This window comes from Rhineura floridana, chromosome 4 (genome assembly GCF_030035675.1).
Source record: "Rhineura floridana isolate rRhiFlo1 chromosome 4, rRhiFlo1.hap2, whole genome shotgun sequence".
In the NCBI taxonomy this organism is placed as follows: Eukaryota; Metazoa; Chordata; class Lepidosauria; order Squamata; family Rhineuridae; genus Rhineura; species Rhineura floridana.
Genome location: NC_084483.1, coordinates 142200914 through 142222217, shown reverse-complemented (window position 1 = coordinate 142222217; position 21304 = coordinate 142200914). Strand labels below are relative to the sequence as shown.

The 21304-nt window shown below is 41.1% G+C and overlaps 1 protein-coding gene across 8 annotated transcripts in view; it reads left to right on the top strand.

Annotated features, from left to right (window-relative positions):
- AKT3 (AKT serine/threonine kinase 3) overlaps positions 1–21304 on the top strand; it is a 289204-nt gene that overhangs the window by 7396 nt on the left and 260504 nt on the right. For 6 of the 8 annotated variants that reach the window (XM_061624607.1, XM_061624614.1, XM_061624608.1 and 3 more), the window contains exon 2: positions 7410–7550. The exons of 1 other annotated variant lie outside the window; for it this stretch is intronic. Coding sequence is in view for 1 of the 7 variants with exons in the window: in XM_061624613.1 (XP_061480597.1) it covers positions 7505–7550 (46 nt within the window). In the remaining 6 variants the exon portion in view is untranslated. Of the gene's footprint in view, positions 1–7409; positions 7551–21304 lie in introns of those variants that run through there. One more of the 8 variants, XM_061624610.1, reaches the window with a different exon arrangement.

Sequence of the window (21304 nt, the reverse complement as noted above, 5' to 3'; positions counted from 1 at the left end):
TGGGCAGCATGTGGCTCTTGGGCTGCTGCAGCCCTTAGTGTAATTTCATGTGAGTGACAAAGAGGGGGGAAATGGGGGAAAGAGTGTACAATAGAGAAAAAGCAGAAAGAGAGAAAAGGGGGAATTCTCACCTTTGGCTCTGGTGATGCCCATTTTTTGTTTTGACCCTACCCACTACTGACTTCAGCCCGACCCATCACTGTCTCCAGCTGTACCCACTGCTGGCATGTGGCCCCCAACAGATTACCCTCGGGGGAATGAACCCATGATAGAAAAAAAAGTTCCCTACCCCTGACCTAGAAAAAGCTGCAGAGTTGCTGCTCCTTACCTGGTGGTGGAAGGGCCAGGTGGCAACGAGGTCAGATCTGAGTGGGAATACCACTGGCAGGGCCCTGTTGACTTTGTGAGTGTGCCCACACAATCCTGACCTTGCTGCTACCTTGCTCCTCTCAGTAAGTGGCAGTGATGTTACCGTTAGGAAACTATTCCTATCACTCTGCTTCTCACTTGCTGCCTTGAGTTCTGCTTGTATTGCCATTGCACAAGAGTCCAATTTCAGAAGAGATGTTTCTGATATTCAGCAATTGTTCATCTAGCACATTTCAAGTAAGTTTTCATTAATAAATTCTAAGGGAAGTAAAACTTTCTCCTTATGACAACTTAATTATCTGGAGGTTGGAGTAGATAGTTAAGAGGACCAATCCTCTAGAAATAATGAAGCATCAAGAGATGAGATACAGAATCTTGCTATTAAATATTAAGAATGGATAAACATTCTTAAGGATATAAAATATTTCTGTGTTTGCCTCAAAATGAGCTTTTCCAAATACTTGAAAAGAATGTTCACAAAATATTGAAATGTTGCTAACTGTTAATAACTAGGCCATTGGCTAGGAATGGCTTATTTCAATACACTGAAGCTAGGAATAGATGGATCCGCTTATTTCTATTCTGTGACTGTTTTGCATGTGCTTAATCCTAGGTGCATTCCATCCCATTTTCTTTGTATCTTTTTAGAAAAAATCCTCAAATGTGCATTTAAATTTCATCAGAATAGTTCCCTTAAAATGTGCATTTTTGTATATTTTTAAAGAATATTCTCCTGAAATGTGCATTTTGTATGCTTTTAAAAATGTAAAATATGTACTTTATGCACATTTTTGAACTGAAACAGTACTGCAAAAATCTGATTGATAGTTGTGTATCAATCTGCCTATAAGTCCAGGAGTGGTGAATTAGGTCGGTTCATTTTAAAATGCAGACCAAAGCCAGACTGAAGCCAGATATCTTAAAACCAGCTGTGGTCATAGTGACAGCTCAGGCAGGCATCATTGCTCACTTGGTTTCCCAGCTGCAAGCATCTCTGTTGCATTACTGAGGGGAGGTGTAGGGGGCATGCAATACTCGGCATTGGGAAGCCAGGTGAGCAGTACTGCCCTTCCTGCATTGCCCTACTGCTTACAACCCCAAACCAGAAAATATTTCTAAATTACAGGCTGTGTTTACTTGAGGTTTTATTCTCTTGTTGAATATATATGATTCTGTGGGGTTAATTGGCAAAACCACTGTTTCCCTACAAATCTACATGTTCTGTGCTTGAATTTATTATTTGTCTCTCCCTGTGTTTATAGTAAGTGTCATGAAAGATTGCTAAAATCTGGTTTGGCTTTGAAAATACATATTTACATATTTCCCTCCTACATTTTCTCCATTTATATGCTTTTAAAATAAAGTTTATATAGAACTGCTGTGATATCAGTATCTGGAAATAGTCTTTTGGAAGTGTTGCACGTGTGTAAAACTTCTTAAAATTCTATACATTTTTTAAAAAAGCATAAATTAGAGATTAGTACTGTAGTGTACTTACTGAAATTAGACTTTGCCAATGACATAGCAGAGCTGTTATTAAATTACTCATTTAGTTGAATACTACAGCTCTGGGAACTTCATGTTCAGTTAATCCTAAAATTAATAGCCAGTCACATTGCTGTTAGCTGTGCCCTTTGACATAAAATAAGGGAAGAAAATAGTCAGAGCTATTAAAAAAATCTATTGGGAAAAGTTCTCTAATTCCCAGCATGGGAATTCTTTCACACATCATGCTAAAAATGAAGTTTGCCTTCAAGAGTTTTAAACTGCTGAATAATTTTCTTGTGATATGTACTGTGGGAACTATTCACTGTAAAATACTTTTTATTTTTTAAGTTTTCCATTACTTTGTTTACAAACATTTTAAATTCTTTTACATTAATGTACTTACATTAAAAAAACAAAATAAAGTAAAAGTAAGTGATTATAACATTATTCAGTTTCAAAACAATAAATTAAGCAGTAAATAATGATAATGAGCAGCAAACACAAACTCTGAAACTTCCTCAAAACCTTTGAAGCTTTTGCCACAGTTTGTTAGTCTACACATACTGGGATAATTGACATGGGATTCCCATGCTTTACCATGTTTTGCGCCAAAAATAAAGTTGGGCTGGATGTGATTGCATGCCATCTTGCACCAAGGCTGTGAAGTCGGTACGCCAAACCTTCGACTCCTCTATTTTTCTACTGTCCGACTCAGACTCCACCCAAAATTGCTTCCAACTCCACAGCCCTGGAAAGGGCTGTAAATGTCTTTTTAAATTGGAAGCTCTCATAGGAGCATTTTTATCGCTGCCTGAATATGCGCTGATCTTGGCATCACAGCATTTGTCGTCATCTGGGTCCTGTGTCATACACTGACACACAAAATGTTTTCCATCTTGAGTTATGGTGAAATGCTCAACTACAGCTGACTTCATGGGAAGCTTCTTTGACATTTTGAATTTATATTTAAATAATTTGGGATGTATAATTTGGGAAGGTTTACTTTGGGGTGCACACCCCAGTTATGGGATTCTAATGTATATCACTGAACACTAAAGTCAGGATCATTCAGACCATGGTAGTCCTGATCTCTATGTGTGGATGTGAAAGTTGGACAGTGAAAAAAGCGGATAAGAGAAAAATCAACTCATTTGAAATGTGGTGTTGGAGGAGAGCTTTGTGCATACCATGGGCTGCGAAAAAGACAAATAATTGGGTGTTAGAACAAATTAAACCAGAACTGTCACTAGAAGCTAAAATGATGAAACTGAGGTTATCATACTTTGGACACATCATGAGAAGACATGATTCATTAGAAAAGACAATAATGCTGGGAAAAACAGAAGGGAGCAGAAAAAGAGGAAGGCCAAACAAGAGATGGATTGATTCCATAAAGGAAGCCACAGACCTGAACTTACAAGATCTGAACAGGGCAGTTTATAACAAATGCTCTTGGAGGTTCCTTATTTATAGGGTTGCCGTAAGTTGTAATTGACTTGAAGGCATCTAACAACAACAATGTATTAAATAATATTACCCAAAACTATTTTTGATCAGAGAGAATTATTATGAACAGGACAGTTCCACAGTCATGGAAATACATGTTGTGAGATTGGCCAAGGCTTATTTGGGGGTGCAGGAGCATATATACTTTAGTTGCCTCTGAAAATTAGTAATTGTTGCAAACTTTCATGTGAATATGGAACTGGGAATTACTAAGCAATTTCTGTTTCATATGCTGGATCGTGAAATATATGGTCCTCGAGATGTTAAAACTCCAGATCACATCAGTCCCAGCCATCATGGCCAGTAGTGAGGGGTCATGAGAGTTGTAGACCAGCAACATCTGGAGGGCCACAGCATCCTCATCTCTGCATTAGAGGCACATGCTACCAGAATTTTCAGAGCCTTAAAAATATTTTACAGTGACATACTGTTTTTGATTAATAACGAATAACTTCTGATCAGGTGTAGAATTTTCTGTAGTTAACTGTGTGAATAAGTGAAATATAGGATTTCTATGCACTTTGGCCAAAACATCTTTTACTGAAATTGGTGGAACATTGTTAGTATCTGCTGTGTTATAAGGAGTAGCTGCACTGCATACATCTGTGTCCCTGATCCAAATATTATCTTGCACAGCTTATTTCATTTCATGTTTGAGATGGATGATTCTTTCTCCACGTATTCTTCTGAACAGATGATCAGCTCTGACAGGTGGCTTTTTGAGGGGACGGGGAGAGAAAGGGGATACCTGGATTCAGTTTTCTTTTCTAATGGTGCTAATATCTGTTCAGTTGTGTACATGGTATGGAGGAATACTATAGTTGCATCCCTGATGATGTAGTTCAGTCTTTCCCAACCTTTGGGTCCCCAGATGATGATGGACTACAGGTCCCATTATTCCTGACCATTAGCCATGCTGGCTGGGGCTGATGAGAGTTGTAGTCCAGCAACATCTGGGGACCCAAAGGTTGGGAAAGGTTGATATAGTTTATTATTCCCCAAAATAAGATCCTACAATCATTGTTCAGATGCCAAAGGCTGATCTGTTTGGGAGGACTACAATTGTTGCCCAAATTAAAAAAAAAAGTTAATCTAATGTTTACTGGATCAGTTTCTACTGTTGCAGCCTGTGTATGTGAACAAGCTACTTGGAGAAGTGAGTCTGACCTTTGCCTATCTTGGCTTCTCAGAGCTAGCTGAAGGAGATTGACTGGGCGGATCTAGGGAGTGATTAATGCTTCATTGGAGGAGGGGGAGATACCATCTACCTTGAAGGAAGTGCTGGTGTGTTCCCTCCTGAAGAGGGTCTCTCTGGACCCAGAGACATTAACTATCGACCAGTGGTGAATATCCACTTTTTGGACATGGTGCTTTAGGGGGTAATGGCAGCCCAGCTTTAGGCATGTTTGAAGGAAACTGATTATCTGAATCCATTTGAGTCTGGCTTCAAGTCTGGTCATGGCACTGAAACTGCCTTGGTCACCCTATTGATGACATTTGTTGGGACAAGGATAGGGGGAGTCTGACCCTGCTCATTCGCCTTGACCTCTTAGCAGCCTTCTATACTGTTGACCACAGAATCTTTCTGGATTGGCTCACAGAGGTGGGTCTTGGGGTAGAGATGGACAAATCTGTCAGTGTTTGGCTCTTTGTTTCTTATTTGTGCAATTTTAAGTTCTGAATCAGGAGAGGTGGTTGAAGTGCTAGACTGGTGCTTGGAGGAGGTAATGGACACCCTTTGAGCCAGTAATCTGAAGCTGAATCCTGAAGAAAAAACCAAACCAAACCAATGTATTATGTATTCCAAGTTCTTGAGTCCAAGAGGTGGGGAGATGGCCAGTTTTTTATGGTGTTGCACTTCCCTAGAATGAGCAGGTCTCTTTTCTCCTGGATCCATCATTGTCACTGTTAGCCTCTGTGGCTAGGAGTACCTGTTTCCTGCTGTGGCTGGTTTATTGGCTATGGCTGTGACCCCTCTTGGGCAGACATGAATTGGCCACCTTACTCGGTGCTCTGGTAATCTCCAGACTAGACTATTTCAGTGCGCTCTGTGAGTGGTGATAGAATTTAAGGACGATTCCGAAACTTCAGTTGGTCCAAAATGTAGTGGCCAGATTTCTGGCTGGGATTCCATTTAAAACTCATGTAACCCTTCTTTTAAAACAGCTGCACCGGTTGCCAGTTTGTTTCCAGGCCCAATTTAAGGTGCTCACATTAGTGGTGAAAGCCCTAAACAATTTAAGTCCCAGATATCTATAATAATGTCTCCACCCCTACAGACCTTCAGGTGTTAAGATCTACAGAGTGGGCCTCTGATAGTATTGCCACCCTCAGAGGTGTGGGGAATGAGCTGGAAATTGTGGTACTCCCTCTGCAGAGGTGTGTCTAGCATCTTCATTGTACAGCTTTTACTCTTTGCTGAAGACACATCTTTTTACGCTGACCTTTGACATTTAAGGTTTTGTTGTTGTTGGACTCACCTCTTTTATTGAATTCATATTGTTCTGTTGCATTTGGAATGGTTTTACTTGTTTTATAATTGTAACAGTTATACAGTAATACCTCAGTTAACAAAATAGATGTGTTCCTGGATATTATTTCTTTAACAGAAACTTTGATACTAGAGGTAGGAAAAGCATGGAAAGAATAGGAATAGATTTCTACACCCGCTCATAGATGGTGGGGACAGCTTCAACAGGGGCTTTAAAGGGTGCCTCCCCTCCCCTCCCCCTCCCCCTCCTCTTCTGAATCGTATTGGATCCTTCCCTCCCCAGCCCTGGGAGAAAGCAAAAGTTCTCTTTCATGCAAAGCAAACACACAGGCATGTAAGTTTCACCCTAGCAAAACAAAGGCACAGGCTTTTCAGTTTATTAATAGCAAAGCAAAGACACAGGCTGGTTAGTTTCACCTTAAAGCAAAGACACAGTCTTGAAAGTTTATCCATAGCAAAGCAAAGCTGGTCGGTTTCATCTTGAAAAAAGCCTTCTGAAGGAGCTTCCTACCTGGAAGATTCATTAACTGAGGTATTACTGTACTTGTTTTTATAATTGTATATTGTGACTTGCCCTAGGACGCAAGAACTGTTATAAATAAATAGGGAAGGCAAGAACTCCTATAAATGAATAATACGTTGTGCAAATTTGCAGTTGGGTAATTTGCATAAGAATAAGCAATTGTTTTGAAGAAAAAAACATACTTTATTTTTTGATAATGCCCAAATATATCAGACCAGGTACGTCCTTAGAACTGGCATTCCTGTTGGTGTGTATGAGAGAAAGGGTAATAATGCCTCTTCTAAAATGACGTTTATCCAGTTTTGTAAGTGTTTGTATTTAAAATAATTTTTTTTCTAAAAAAAAAATCTGTTGCCTGATTAATTAGGGACATCCTTTTAATCAGCCTTCTCCAGCATGGTGCTCTCACATGTGGTTGAGCTCCTTCAGGAGGAAGAATGGGATATAAATTCAATAATAATAATTCCTCCTCCTCCCAGCCCCAGCCAGCATGGCCAATTGTCAGGGATGGTGGGAGTTGTAGTCCGACAACATCTTGAGGGCAGCAGGTTGGAGAAAGCTGTTTTTAATCAATTAAAACATTTTTAATTTATTGATATAAATGACTAATTAGCTGAACTTCAGAGCTCTAACAGTTGTACATGGCTCAGCCTTTCTGGGTCTCCAGGAATCAACATACAACAAAGCACCCTTGCTGTATTAATATAGTGATACCTTGGATATTGGCAAGTAAGTTTAGCAGTGAGCTTGTTGAAATCGGTGAGAAAGCTAAAGCATTCCACTAGGTTGCAGGTAAATTCTATTCTGTTCATCTGTAATTTTAACACTGATTTTATTTTTGATTGCTGATTTTAGACAATATTTATATTATTGATGTGGATACTTGTAAGTCAGTTTGAGTGCTGTTTGAGGGAAAGGTGGCCTATAAATCTCTTAAATTAATAATAATTTTAAAAATAACTTTGAGAGTTGTAGGATTGGATGTCAAACAACAACATGCATTAAGTTAATTTTGTTTCTTTATACTTTCAGGTTGATTTAAGATAGTGAAAAGTCAGAAGAGACGTGAAACTCTGACATACTGCAAATAATATTTCTCTGAATTGAAGGCTCAGTGTGGAGCCATCATGAGTGATGTTACAATTGTGAAAGAAGGTTGGGTTCAGAAAAGGGGTAAGTGTTAAATTAAATGTAATATCCTGTAAGAATTAGCACATTTATTGTTGCTGTTATTTTTTTTAACCAATTAGTACTTGTTGGTCTGTGCTGTGGGCAAGCAGTGATGCCTCTCCTTCACTGGCTGCTTCAAGCTACAGTTGCTGCGAATCATCTGGGCTGCAGTAGCTGGGGGCTGCAAGCCAGCTGGAAGGTGAAGCAAAGGCATGGCCTTCATCAGCTAGCTGGCAGGGAGCAGGGCTGGAAACTGGCATGACTGTATTTAAGTAGCAGTTGGTGGTAATATGGGAGACAGAGGGAAGGAGAAGGTAAGGAGGCTGGGAGAATGGACAAGAGCAAGTGATAAGTGAGAACAGTGGAAAACAGATGGCTGGGAGGGTAGAAGAAGGAAAAAAAGGGGAATGAGAGGGACTGAAACCCTTAGGAGGCATGAGAAGGCAAAGTAAGTTAGGTTCCTTGACTGGGAACCTGAGGTATGAATCAAAAGAGTGTAGAAAGATGAAAGGAGGGGGGAGAGGAAGAACAGAGGTGTCGTAAGAGGCCACAGCAGGGTCCAGCTATTGAATTAACATCTTCCTTGGTAAATACATCAGTGGATCCGCTGCCTAGAGTGAGTGGGGAGAGGACAATGCTTCATAAGGGTTCACGTGGGCTAAGAGCTGTCTACCATACATAGGCCGTTTATGAATTTAAGCCCTGCTCCTCTGGCCCAGCGAAAGGCAGGCAAGACTTAACTGTAACCCCAACAGCAAATCCAAATGATCCAAAACGGCATTTCCTGGGACTGCATCTCAATGGCAGGTTTGTTACCACACTGAGTAAACTGTATAAAGGAATGTGAGTGATGGTGTAACTCAGCGAGTTAATTCAGGAAGTCATAAAATACATTGCTGCAAAATCTACCATTGAATTATATGATGAGGGGATGATAATGGATAATGGCTGTTTTCCTACCTGCATCCCCACCCGGAACTGTTCACAGTGGTATATTTATCTTATTAATAATACATATTAATGGGTAACAACACTTTAAACTGAAAACAGTTTAGATAGTAACATCGCTTTGATCACAATTCCATGAATTACTATGTCCCACCCAGTTCAAGGGGACTGAAAACTTAAAACTAAAGGCAGTAATTGCAGCCTTTTATCTTTCTTGTTTCCAAATATACATATGAATCTTAAGAAACTATTCTGGATCATTATGTGACTTTGCTTTAGCAACATAGTGTTCCATAACTCTTATCCTAATTCTTTCAAAGAACATCGTGCTCAGACTAATGTTCTTCTAACAGTTAAATGGTTTTAAGTAGCTCAGAGTTTAAACTGTTTTTAGCAAGTGCTGAAAAAATTGAATTATATTGAAAGTAGAAGTTGAAAAATAGCTGGGTGAGATCCAATGACATACCAGCCGATGCCAGTGTCTTCCTCTTCTTGCCCTCTCCTTCCCCTTGCAGGCCCTGCCCCAATCTGTTCTGGGGGGTCCTTCACCTTCCAGAGCAAATTTTGGATGGGGGGGAGGACTGCAGCAGTGAGGAAAGGAAGTGGGACTCCGTGTTTCCATGAGCATTGCACAAGTCCATTGTACAAGTGGGACACAGCAATTGGATACTATCCATTTTAATAAAAACTATACATTAAAAGACATAATATGTATATTCACAAATATAGATATAAAATGGTGAGTTCTGTGCAGTTTATTCTAACATTCTTTTGGTATGTTTTCTATTTTATTTGATAATGTTTGCTATTACTTTAAAAACATACTCTCTTTTTTGCTGATTTTATGTTGATAAGGGGTTGTTTTGGGTTACATCAAAGTTCTTAAGTAGACAATAGTCCACATCCTGGAATGTATGTTTATATGCATGTGTGCACAGGCATAAAGGCCCAATCACATAGAAAGGCACAGGCATTCTTATTCATGTAGACATAAAAATAGACTCTTAGTAAAAGTCCTAAAGGGCACAGGCCCTGGTTGAATCTCAACCTCATGACTTCTTGTACTTAGACACTGCTCTCTTTTCATGTAAGAGGGCGTCATAATATGCAAAAGTTGGGTTTTTGCTTAATTGGGCTGCCTCTATGGAACCTGCTTATTCATTATCTCTGTCTTTATTCTGCTTTTTTATCTGTAGATATTTTACTCTCTTAGATTTGCTACAAGATTTGTGAGGCACCTCAGCAATTTTGTATTGTGAGCACAAATTATTAAAAAAAGCTTTCTTGTCTGAATGAATCAAAATCTTAGTTGTTAGCATTAGCTAGTGAATAGTCTGGTGGAGGAGGGATGAAGCACTCTGATCCTTTTTTGCTCCCAGCATAGAAACAACAGCCCCCTCCTTTAAGCCCAGGATAGAAATACAGTGGACTGTTCCAGGAGGGCTAGAGCTCTCCATTCCTTCTATGCCAGTACAGCAAGCTAGTTTTTTTTTTAACCTAGCAACCTTTGGGTGTATTTACAAGGCTGCTTCTACTGAATTGAGATAAAAGTTGAAAATTGGACTTGTTCATATATCCATTCAGTCTCATTGCAATGATGAACTTCAAACCACATAATTAACATGTCAATTGTTATGGGGAGGGGGAGATATTGTGCCAGGTGATGGGATGGGGGAATCAGACAGGTGATCTTTTATTCTTTCTGGCCTTTCCCAGTGGGCTTAGCTGCTTTGCTAGCCTGCCTTGGCCCCGGTTGATGTTCTTGTTGAATGCCAAATTGGTTTATAACAAGATCACGGTAATCAATGACTTGATCATGGGTGAAAGACCACACTTTGGAAGTACTCTTGAACCTGGCACTGGATGGGGAGGCCTAGGGTGGTATTAGTACTCGGGTGTGTTCTGTCAGCATCAGCTGATATACTAACTGCAGCCCTGTCTGAAGAAGTTTGTCCTAGCCACAGTGAACCATACCCTGGTCATGTCCAGGCTTGACTACTACAATGTGATCTATATGGGGCTGCCTTTAAAAATGGTTTGGCAATATCAGCTAGAGTTTCAATGGGGGTGAGATGATCAGCTTTAATAACACCTGTACTGTACCAGCTGCACTGCCTTCCAGGATGTTTCTGAGCCCAAATTAAATTGCAAGTTTTAACCTTTAAAACCTTAAACAGTATGGTCCCAAGCTATATGGACCACCTGGATCTGTATCATTCTTCTCACATCTCCTTGATAAGTGAGGTTGGTGGCCACAAGCGAGAGAGCCTTTTCTGTGGTGGACCCATGACTTCAGATCATCCTGACAGTTGATCTGCTGTGAGCTGCCACACTACAAGATTTTCAGAAGTCTTTAAAGACATACTTCTTCCACCTAATCTATTCTTGATGAATATCTTGTGGCTTTGAGTGTGGGTTGCAGGTGCTGTGAAATGCGTTTTAGTTGGCCAGCTGAGTAGGTTTATAGGCCTTTATCTTGGGGTGGGACAGATAGAAAGTTTTAGGGTTTTTTTGTATTGTGATATTTTGTAAACTTTTACTGTTGATATTCATTGTTATAAACAGTTTTGGGTGGTGCTTTCTGGAATGGCGGCCTAGAAATATTATCAATAAATAAACATGTAGGATCCAGTTGAATCAAAACGTGTTATTTGCCTTATATAAAGAATATTCTGTTGAATATAGCACTGAGTTGACACTTCTTTCAAATTTTGGGGGGAAAAGTTTGATTTTTGGAGATTACAGCTCAATATTTATGCTGCTTAGTTTTACAAGCTTTTGCTTATTTTATACTTGAATGCTTTATAATAATGCGTCTCAAACTTTGCCCTACTGTGGAACACTTGAACATTGCTGGGGTCTTACCAGAACACAATACACTGGCATCCCCTCCCCCCAAATCAAAACACATATTTCAGTGCCAACATCATTGTCAAAACAGCACTGCATTGGTATTTGCCTGCCCTAGGCTCAACTCCAGCCTTTCTACAGTCACATGGGCAGGGAGAGAGGGCTTATTCTGCCTAATTTCTATCTTGGACATACACATAAAAACTATGCAAAAATTATTTCTATCAGACAGGTTCTTGTTTCCAAAGACTGGCAGCTTGCCTGAGGGATGGTTTCGGGACTACAGAGCTTCTTGGAGCCTTAACAATCACCCCTTGGTGGCTTTTGTACAAGTCTGTCTGGGCTATGATTTGTATCTAGGACGGGGAAAACAGAGAACACTTGATTTTCATGTGATTTGCTGGATGAAAGATCCCCCCCCAAACATGAACATTTCTCCCTCTTGTGGATGAATGACAAATACCACCCAGTCACAAATACCCCCTTTTTAGGAAAGGTGATTGTGAAGGTTGTGGCATAGCAATTGCAAGTACATTTGGATGAAACAGATTATCTTGTCCCATTCCAATCTGGGTTCAGGCATGGTTATGGGACTGAATCGGCCTTGGTTGCCCTGATGGATGACCTTTATCAGAAGAAGGACAGGGGGAGTGCCACCCTGTTATTCCTACTTGAACTCTCAGCGGCTTTTGATATCATTGACCTTGATATCCTTCTGGGCCAACATGGTGAGATGGGTATTGGAGGCACTGTTTTACAGTGGTGCTTATCCTACCTCCAGGGTTATTTTAGAGCATAGTATTGAATGATTGTCTTTTGACAGTTATGCTGTGGGGTGCTGCAAGGTACCATCTTGTCCTCTGTGCTGCTTAACATCTATATGAGGCCCTTGGGAGCGTTCATCAGGAGATATGGGGCAAAGTGTCAGCAGTATGCTGATGATATCCAGTTCTATTTCTTTGTAACATCTGACTCAGGAGAGGCTGTGCAAGCCCTGGACCGCTGCCTCGACCTGGTGGTGACTGGACAAGGACCAATAAACTGAGTCTGAATCCTAGCAAGATGGAGACGCTGTGGATTGATGGTTTCCAAGTTTGGATAATTGGTCAGTTACTTGCTTTGGATGGGGTTGTACTCCCTCTGAAAGAGCAAGTTCGTAGTCTGGCGGTGCTCCTGAATCCAGTTTTGTTGCTAGAGTCTCAGGTGACCTCTGTGGCTAGGAGTGCTTTTTACCAGTTTTGGCTGGTAAGATAGCTATGGCCGTTTCTGGACTGGGATAGCCTGACCTCTGTTGTCCATGCACTGATAACCTCCAGGCTAGATTACTGTAATGCATTCTGTGTGGGGCTGCCCTTGAGATTGGTCCAGAAGCTGCAGCTGGTGCCAAATGTAGTGGTGTGACTGCTCACCAGGCAGGGTATCACTAACATGTCACACCACTGTTAAAAGTACTGCATTGGCTGCCCATTAGCTACTGGGCTAAGTTCAAGGTTCTGGTTTTGATATACAAAGCCCCATACAGCTTGAGACCAGGATACCTGAAAGATCGTCTTACACCTTTTATAGGCAGTTGATCACTGTGCTCTACAGCTGAGGGCCTCCTGCAGGTACCACCTTATCAGGAGGTCCATTCTGCACAATATGGGAAGTGGACCTTTAGTGTAGTGGCACCTACTCTTTGAATTCCCTCCTCTCAAATATTGGACAGGCATCATCTCTGTTATCTTTTTGGCGCCTACTGAAGATATTTCTCTCTCAACAAGCCTTTTAAGTAGAGACCTTATCCCAGTCTGGGTCTGTGTTGGAACTGCTTTTTAAGATTTTTTAAAGATTTTTTTTTTTTAAAAGATCATAGAATCATAGAATAGTAGAGTTGGAAGAGGCCTGTAAGGCCATCAAGTCCAACCCCCTGCTCAATGCAGGAATCCAAATCATGTTATTTTAACATGTTTTTAAATATGTTTTGTTTTAATATATTTTAAAGTCTGTTTTTATATTTTAGAGTGTTTTTAAATTGCTTTTTTAAAACATGCGTTTAATTTTGTATATTTGTTTCGGTTATGGGTTGGTATACAAATGCAATAAATAAATAAATTTTAGTGTTGTTGTTTGCCACCCTGGGCTCCTACCGGGAGCAGGGGCGGAATATAAATTTAACAATAAATAAATAAAAATTTTAAGCTTACAAAATTTGGCTTGTCTCTAATCATAATTGGAAATGGTTTATTGCTGATGCCAAATAGCAGCATGGATTTCGGGGCATCTTTTTATGTGCATTGTTTTTGTGGCGAAATCTTAGTTAATCACTCAATAAAGTGGCACTTGTATTAGAGAGTTGCTTTAACAGAATTTAAAATGTCTCCATTAATATTTTTTGTATGTGTCTAGAGCAAAAACTACCATTTGAAGTGGTCAAAAGCCTTCTTGTTCAAAAATACCAGCAAAGCTTCTCCTTTATCAGAATTATAGTTATGTAAGTTGTTAAATGTTAACACTTATAATCTAGGTTTAGAAGGAAATGTCCTTAATAATATGCTCTTGATGGATGTTTTCCTACTTTATTAGACTGATGAATTATAAATTTTTGCAGATTTTAAAAGAAAACATAATGTGGAAATGAGATGGCTTGGGATAAACCAATGTGAAAATGATACAGATCAGAAATAGAGTTTATATGCATGTTTTTCAGCATTTTATCTCAAAATAGGCATTTTTATTTTTTATCAAAATGCTCTTTTGTTTTTTGAGTCAAGAATTATGACAGAAAATTAAGAAAGTGTGAAAGCCTGTGGATCACTAAGGCTACAATCTTATACTCACTTTCTTAGTTGTAAATGTCATTGAACTCAGTGGGAATTTATTTCAAAGTAGACTTGTATAGGATTGCATTGCAATTTCTGATTTGCACACACAAGCCTGGAAGGTACGGATAAGTCCAGTTTGTACTGGAATTTGTAAGATTGAATACTTTAAGCATCTTGAACTTGACTTTATCTCAAGATTTTCTACACCTGTTGAATGGATCCACAGCCCAACAAAAAAAAATTTTTTTTTAGTTGCCAAGGATGTTTGAATGACTTTAGGGTATTTTGGGGGTGCTAAATCCAAAAATGACATTAGTTTTGCCAAATTGGCTCTAGTTTTTGAGATAATGGATACCCCTCAAATGATGATTGCACCCCAATACGTGTTGGCGTGTGTGCGTTGTTGCGTGAAACAGCATACATTACGTTGGAGTTAAGTTGAGCAAGAAACTTCTTCAGAACATTAGAGCATGTTAAGAGTCTTTTATTAAGACATTATGACTTAAGGCTTAAGAGTAAATACATGTAGAGTTTCTTCAGTCACCCCCCCCTCTGGGGGTAAACACAGAAGAGAACCTCTCAGTTCAGAGGCATAATGCAGAGGACACAACTTACAGACTCTGTTAGAACTTTCCCAGTCTATCAGATGGTTACCATAGCAACGGCCTTGGCAGCCCGTTCCTAGACCGGGCTAAGACATAACTCCCCCTAGTTACAGTTTTGCAAACTTGATGGAAAACAGACTCAGTGACAGTGCGGTTCAATGGTCAACAATCCCCCCATTTTCCCATCATGTCTGTAATTCATTACAACAATAACAACAATACATTTCTCCAATACATCTTGCAGTACATTTTACATTTCAGTACAGTTCAAAATTACATCTCAGTACATTACAGTACATTTCAGAACATCTCTGTACATTTAGCTAGAACTTTATTCAATCAAACTTTGGCTGTACACATGTCAAATGCAAAGTGTCAGCATCCATTTCCACCAGTTTATGCATTCCAGGACTGGATACTAACCCCACTGTGAATTTTTCAGGTGGTTTCCCTATGTTTACTCTTGTAGAACGTCTTAAAGGTACCAGAGCCTCTGCTCTCTCTGCCCCCCCCATCTGTGCTTGTGCTTGGCACAGCCTGTGCAGGAGCTTCCATTTCCTCAGCTTTGCGTTTCTTTGATCTGCGTTTTGCACAAATGAGCTCATTCAAAGCATCTCTGAGAGGTATTTGTGTGCCTTCCACTTTAATGTCAAGATCTGGCTTAAATGTCTGTGATTGTGTTCGTGTTTGTGTGTCATCTGTTCCTGTAAGAATAACTGTCTGCCTTTGATCCCAAGGCTTTTCTGAGACTTTAATGCTTCTGCTCAGAATTAACTGCTGGGTTTCTGGACACCAAACTCTGAAATATGCATTCTGAAATCCCAAAACAAAACCTTGCTGTGCTCTGGGCGCAAGCTTGCCCCTCCTTTTTCCCTGTGGAATGTGGATCCAGCACCTTGCCCCGAATTTTTGAATGTGTTCTATTTTAGGCTTTCTGCCAGTAAGTTTCTCATAAGGAGACATTCCAAGTGCACTGTGTAACACCCTGTTGTGAATATAATTCGCATAAAGAATTGCTTCTGCCCAGAAGGAATTCCCTAAACTGCAATCCATCAGCATGTCTCTCATTGCTTCCTCAAGCACCCTGTTTTTGTTCTCTGCAACCCCGGTGGAAGGTTTAAGTGCTATTTTCTTACTTGCCAGCACTTCATGCAATGCTTTACCCATGAATTCTTCTCCCTGGCCTGAGTGTATAGCCCCCACCGTGATGCCATGTTGAGTTTCAATTCTCTTAATGAACAGTTTCAGCTTCTGCTCAGCTTCACTTTTATGCTTTAACAGAAAAACATGACAAAATCTTGAAAAATCATCTACCAGTACCATGAAGAATTTCGCACCTCCTCGTGAAGCATTTATTGGCCCTGATAAATCAACATGAACTAGCTGGTAGGGAGCTGTTGTGGTTCTTTCAGCTTCCCGGTTTATTGGTGCAATAGTCATTTTAGCTTTATTACATGCATCACAATCCATTAACTGTCCACAATCTTTTAAACGCATGTTTTCACTGTGCAAAGGGGTTTTCTTTATCGTGTCAAGGTTTGCATGCCCCAGCCTTTGATGCCATTCATGAACGCAGCCCTGATGTACCTGTGCCTCAGCGTTTAACACAGCACACCCTGCTTGACTGCTCTTTATTACAAACTGTGAATCATTCAGGCTTCCCTGCAAACACACTTGATCTCCCCTCATTATATAACATTGGTCTTTGTGGAAAAATATGGAAAAATCACAACTCACTAGTTTTCTGACTGACAATATGTTATGAGCCAATTCCGGAACAAACAAACAATCTGACATTATCCCAAGTTTATCAAATCTCACCAGTCCACGGGCTTCCACCCGTTTATGTGATCCATCAGCAAGTTGCACAAAATCCTGTATTTCTTCTGAAGCATAAAACAAACTTCTGTCTTTGATTAATATATGGCTTGCCCCACTGTCAAGAAGCCAATTAACAGGTGCTAAATCTTGAGACTTCTGTTTACAAACAAAGTTCACACTTCCCTGCTTCAAGCCTCCGTCCCTGGAGTTTCGCTTGACTGCACAGTCTTTCTGGAGATGCCGTCGATCTCCGCAAATAAAACAAGCCTTCAGCCTCTGCTGTTCCTGCTTGTTTTCCTGTCTGCTGCTGCTTTCTTCTTTCAGCTTGGCTATTTGCTTTTCCTCAGCACTTTTCGCCTCTTGTCTCCGCTGCCATTCCTGGGTCAGCTTTTCCTCAATAAACGCAACGTTCAGACCTCCGTCAGGAATGGCTTCGAAAGCCATGACCATATTATTCCAAGTCCCATCGAGTGAAGCCAGGATCAGATAGGTCTTCTGAAGTTCAGAGTGTTCGACGCCTTGGTCCGTCAGCTCAGCAAACAGGCGTCTGAATTCCGTGAGATGCTCACTCAGTTCGCACTCACTCGTGAAGCGCATCTGGTAAAGCTTCCGTGCCAAACACAATCTAGATCCCACAGTCTGTTGCACATGAATGCCTTCCAACCGGTCCCACATCTGTTTGGCGTTTGTAACATCTCTCACGTGTAGCAGTTGAGAGTCAGATAGAGCCAGAAGTATAAAAGCCTGCGCCTTCTGATCTCTACGCGTCCAGGCCGCAGTCAGTACCGCCGGAGTGGGTCCATCTATTGTGTCCCATAAATCTTCTTTTATCAGCAAAGCCCGCATCCTCGGCTTCCAGCTGCCATAATTCTTTTCATTAAGCCGTTCCATCGGCAAGCCTCCCCCAGACAGGTTTACAGCCATGTTGCTCACCTCCGTCTGGTACAATCAATCAAGCTGCCCTCTCTGGAACTCCGTCTGCCGTTCAGACCAGCAACTTACTCCCGTGTAATGCGCTGTGGATCTGGGCCCATAACCCCTGTTGGCGTGTGTGCGTTGTTGTGTGAAACAGCATACATTACGTTGGAGTTAAGTTGAGCAAGAAACTTCTTCAGAACATTAGAGCATGTTAAGAGTCTTTTATTAAGACATTATGGCTTAAGGCTTAAGAGTAAATACATGTAGAGTTTCTTCAGTCACCCCCCCCTCTGGGGGTAAACACAGAAGAGAACCTCTCAGTTCAGAGGCATAATGCAGAAGACACAACTTACAGACTCTGTTAGAACTTTCCCAGTCTATCAGATGGTTACCATAGCAACGGCCTTGGCAGCCCGTTCCCAGACCGGGCCAAGACATAACTCCCCCTAGTTACAGTTTTGCAGACTTGATGGAAAACAGACTCAGTGACAGTGCGGTTCAATGGTCAACAATATGACCTGTAGCTGCTGACATATGCAGCAGGGTTTGGTCTGTCTTTTTACTCTTGAACATCGTTTTGCAAGTTTATCCATTGCATATAATGATACTTTTTTTTTTTGAAGAGGAATATGAGTTCGTCACGAAGAGGCTGCTGAAACAATCCTAATGCATTCTGCTACATTTGTGGCGAACAGGGCCGGTTCCAAAGGGCAGCCAGGTTGGGCACTGGCCCGAGGGCTCCGCAGCTCTAGGAGCCCCTGGGGGGCCATCCGCTCCCCTTCTGCGATCCCGCGGATCACAAGACAAGCTTCTGAACCGCCCGCCATTCCCCGTCATCCCCAGCGCTTCGCCTACCTTTCTCTGCTGTTTACGCAGGGTTGCCATCAATAAAGATGGCGGCTGAGGTTTCTGTAAGGGACTGAAGCCTCTGCCGCCATCTTGGTTGATGGCAGCAATGCATGCGGGATCACAGAAGGGAAGCAGAGGGGCCTGGGGCAGGCTAATGCTCAAGGGCCCCTGCATTTCTGGAGCTGGCCCTGGTGGCGAATACACTCTGCAAGAACAAAGAAAAAACATCACTGACTTTGTAAAACAAGCATATCTTGCTTATTTTGGAGTGAAGCTTGGAGATCAAGATAAGTCTTGGGCTCCCCATAAGGTTTGCAAAACCTGTGTAGAGTGCCTACGACAGTGGAAAAATGGAGAAAGGAAACGTTTAAACTTTGGTGTGCCTATGGTGTGGAGAGAGCCGCAAAACCATCATGATGATTGTTATTTTTGTGTTGTGAATGTGAAAGGCTTCAATCGCTACAAGAAACATAAGTGGGAGTATCCTGATTTGGACTCAGCAAGGCGACCTGTGCCACACAGCGAAGACGTTCCCATACCAGTGTTTACCTCACTGCCTGACCTTCCATTGTCAGATGTTGAAGAAATGCTGGACGTGGAGTGTAGCACAGGTGGTAGCCCTGGAAGGTGGATATGAAGAAAGCTTTTCAACACCTGAGCAGTTCTCCCAAAAAGAACTCAATGATCTGATACGAGACCTTAGTCTGTCAAAGCAAGCATCTGAACTTTTAGCATCCAGGCTAATGGAAAAGAACTGTCTACAGCCGGAAGCGAACATAACAGCTTATCGGACAAGAGAGGAGGGACTTCTTCCATACTTCAGCCAAGATGAAGAACTTGTATACTGCAATAACATTGCTGGACTTCTTCTCCAAATGGGATTACCGGAATATCGACCAGAAGATTGGCGGCTTTTTATAGACAGCTCCACTAGAAGCTTGAAATGTGTTTCATTGCACAATGGTAACCGCTATGCATCTCTTCCAATTGCTCACTCAACAAAACTTAAAGAAGAATATGAAAATATCAAAATGGTCTTGCAGAAGCTCTGCTATCATGAGCACCAGTGGTCTGTTTGTGTTGATCTAAAGATGGTGAAGTTCTTGCTTGGGCAGCAAAGTGGATACACGAAGTACCCTTGTTTCATCTGCTTGTGGGATAGTAGGGCAAAGCGAGATCATTGGAAAAAAGTGACATGGCCTTCAAGGGAACACATGACTGTAGGTGCAGCGAACATCATTAACAAGCCATTGATTGACAGAGAAAAAATCATTCTCCCACCACTCCAGATCAAGCTTGGACTAATGAAGCAATTTGTTAAGGCCTTGGACAAAGATGGTGATTGCTTCAAATACATTTGTAGATCGTTCCTTGGACTGACTATGGAAAAACTAAAAGCAGGAATCTTTGATGGTCCTAAAATTCGTAAACTCATCAATGATTTGAATTTCACTAAATTTATGAATGATGTTGAAGCTTCTGCCTGGTGCAGTTATGTCTCAGTTGTCAAGAACTTCTTGGGTAACCACAAAGCAGACAATTATGAAGAATTGATAAAAAACATGCTCGCTAACTTTAAACATTTAGGTACTAATATGAGCATAAAGGTACACTATCTCCATAGCCACTTAGACAGATTTCCGGATAATCTTGGTGATTTTAGTGAGAAACAAGGGGAGAGGTTCCATCAGGATATAAAGGTGATGGAGGAAAGGTATCAAAGCAGATGGGACAGACACATGATGGCAGACTACTGCTGGAGCCTCCAACGTGATTGTCCTGATGCCCCACATAAAAGAAAATTGTACACACAGCGTTTTTCTATGCATTAATTGTGATTATCTGAATCAGCTTACTTTGTTTTAATGTTATTGTACTGAATACAACGCCATTAGGTATTTCATGTGTTTACTTTTGTATGACTTGAGACAGTTTCCATGTCATTTGTGGGTAGGGTATAGCCTGACCATTAATTTTTTTTGAATTTATGTTTTTCAATGGGGGCACCCATTATCTCAAAAATTAGAGCCAATCTAGCAAAACCGATGCCATATTCGGAATCAGCGACACAAAGTTACCCTAAAATTGATCAAACATCATTGGCAATAAAATTAGTGTTGACCATATTGAATGTGCCTAGCAATGTTTATTATCCTGAGGCAGGGGTAAAGTTATATGTTTTGAGAGGGTGGATTGGCTTACTGGAAAGAAAGAACCATAGAATAGTAGAGTTGGAAGGGGCCTACAAGGCCATTGAGTCCAACCCCCTGCTCAAAGCAGGAATCCAAATCAAAGCATTCTCGACAGATGGCTGTCCAGCTGCCTCTTGAATGCCTCTAGTGTCGGAGAGCCCACTACCTCTCTAGGTAATTAGTTCCATTGTCGTATGGCTCTAACAGTTAGGAAGTTTTTCCTGATGTCCAGTTGAAATCTGGCTTCCTGCAACTTGAGCCCATTATTCCGTGTCCTGCACTCTGGGACGATTGAGAAGAGATCCCGGCCCTCCTCTATGTGACAACCTTTCATGTACTTGAAGAGTGCTATCATATCCCCCCTCAGTCTTCTCTTCTCAAGGCTAAACATGCCCAGTTCTTTCAGTCTCTCCTCATAGGGCTTTGTTTCCAGTCCCCTGATCATCTTTATTGCCCTCCTCTGAACGCGTTCCAGTTTGTCTGCATCCTTCTTGAAGTGCGGAGACCAGAACTGGGTGCAGTATTCAAGATGAGGCCTAACCAGTGCTGAATAGAGGGGAACTAGTACTTCACGCTATTTGGAAACTATACTTCTGTTAATGCAGCCTAATATAGCATTTGCCTTTTTTGCAACCACATCACATTGTTGGCTCATATTCAGCTTGTGATCACTGACAATTCCAAGATCCTTCTCACATGTCGTGATGCTGAGCCACGTATCCCCCATCTTATAACTGTGCATTTGGTTTCTTTTTCCTAAGTGTAGAACT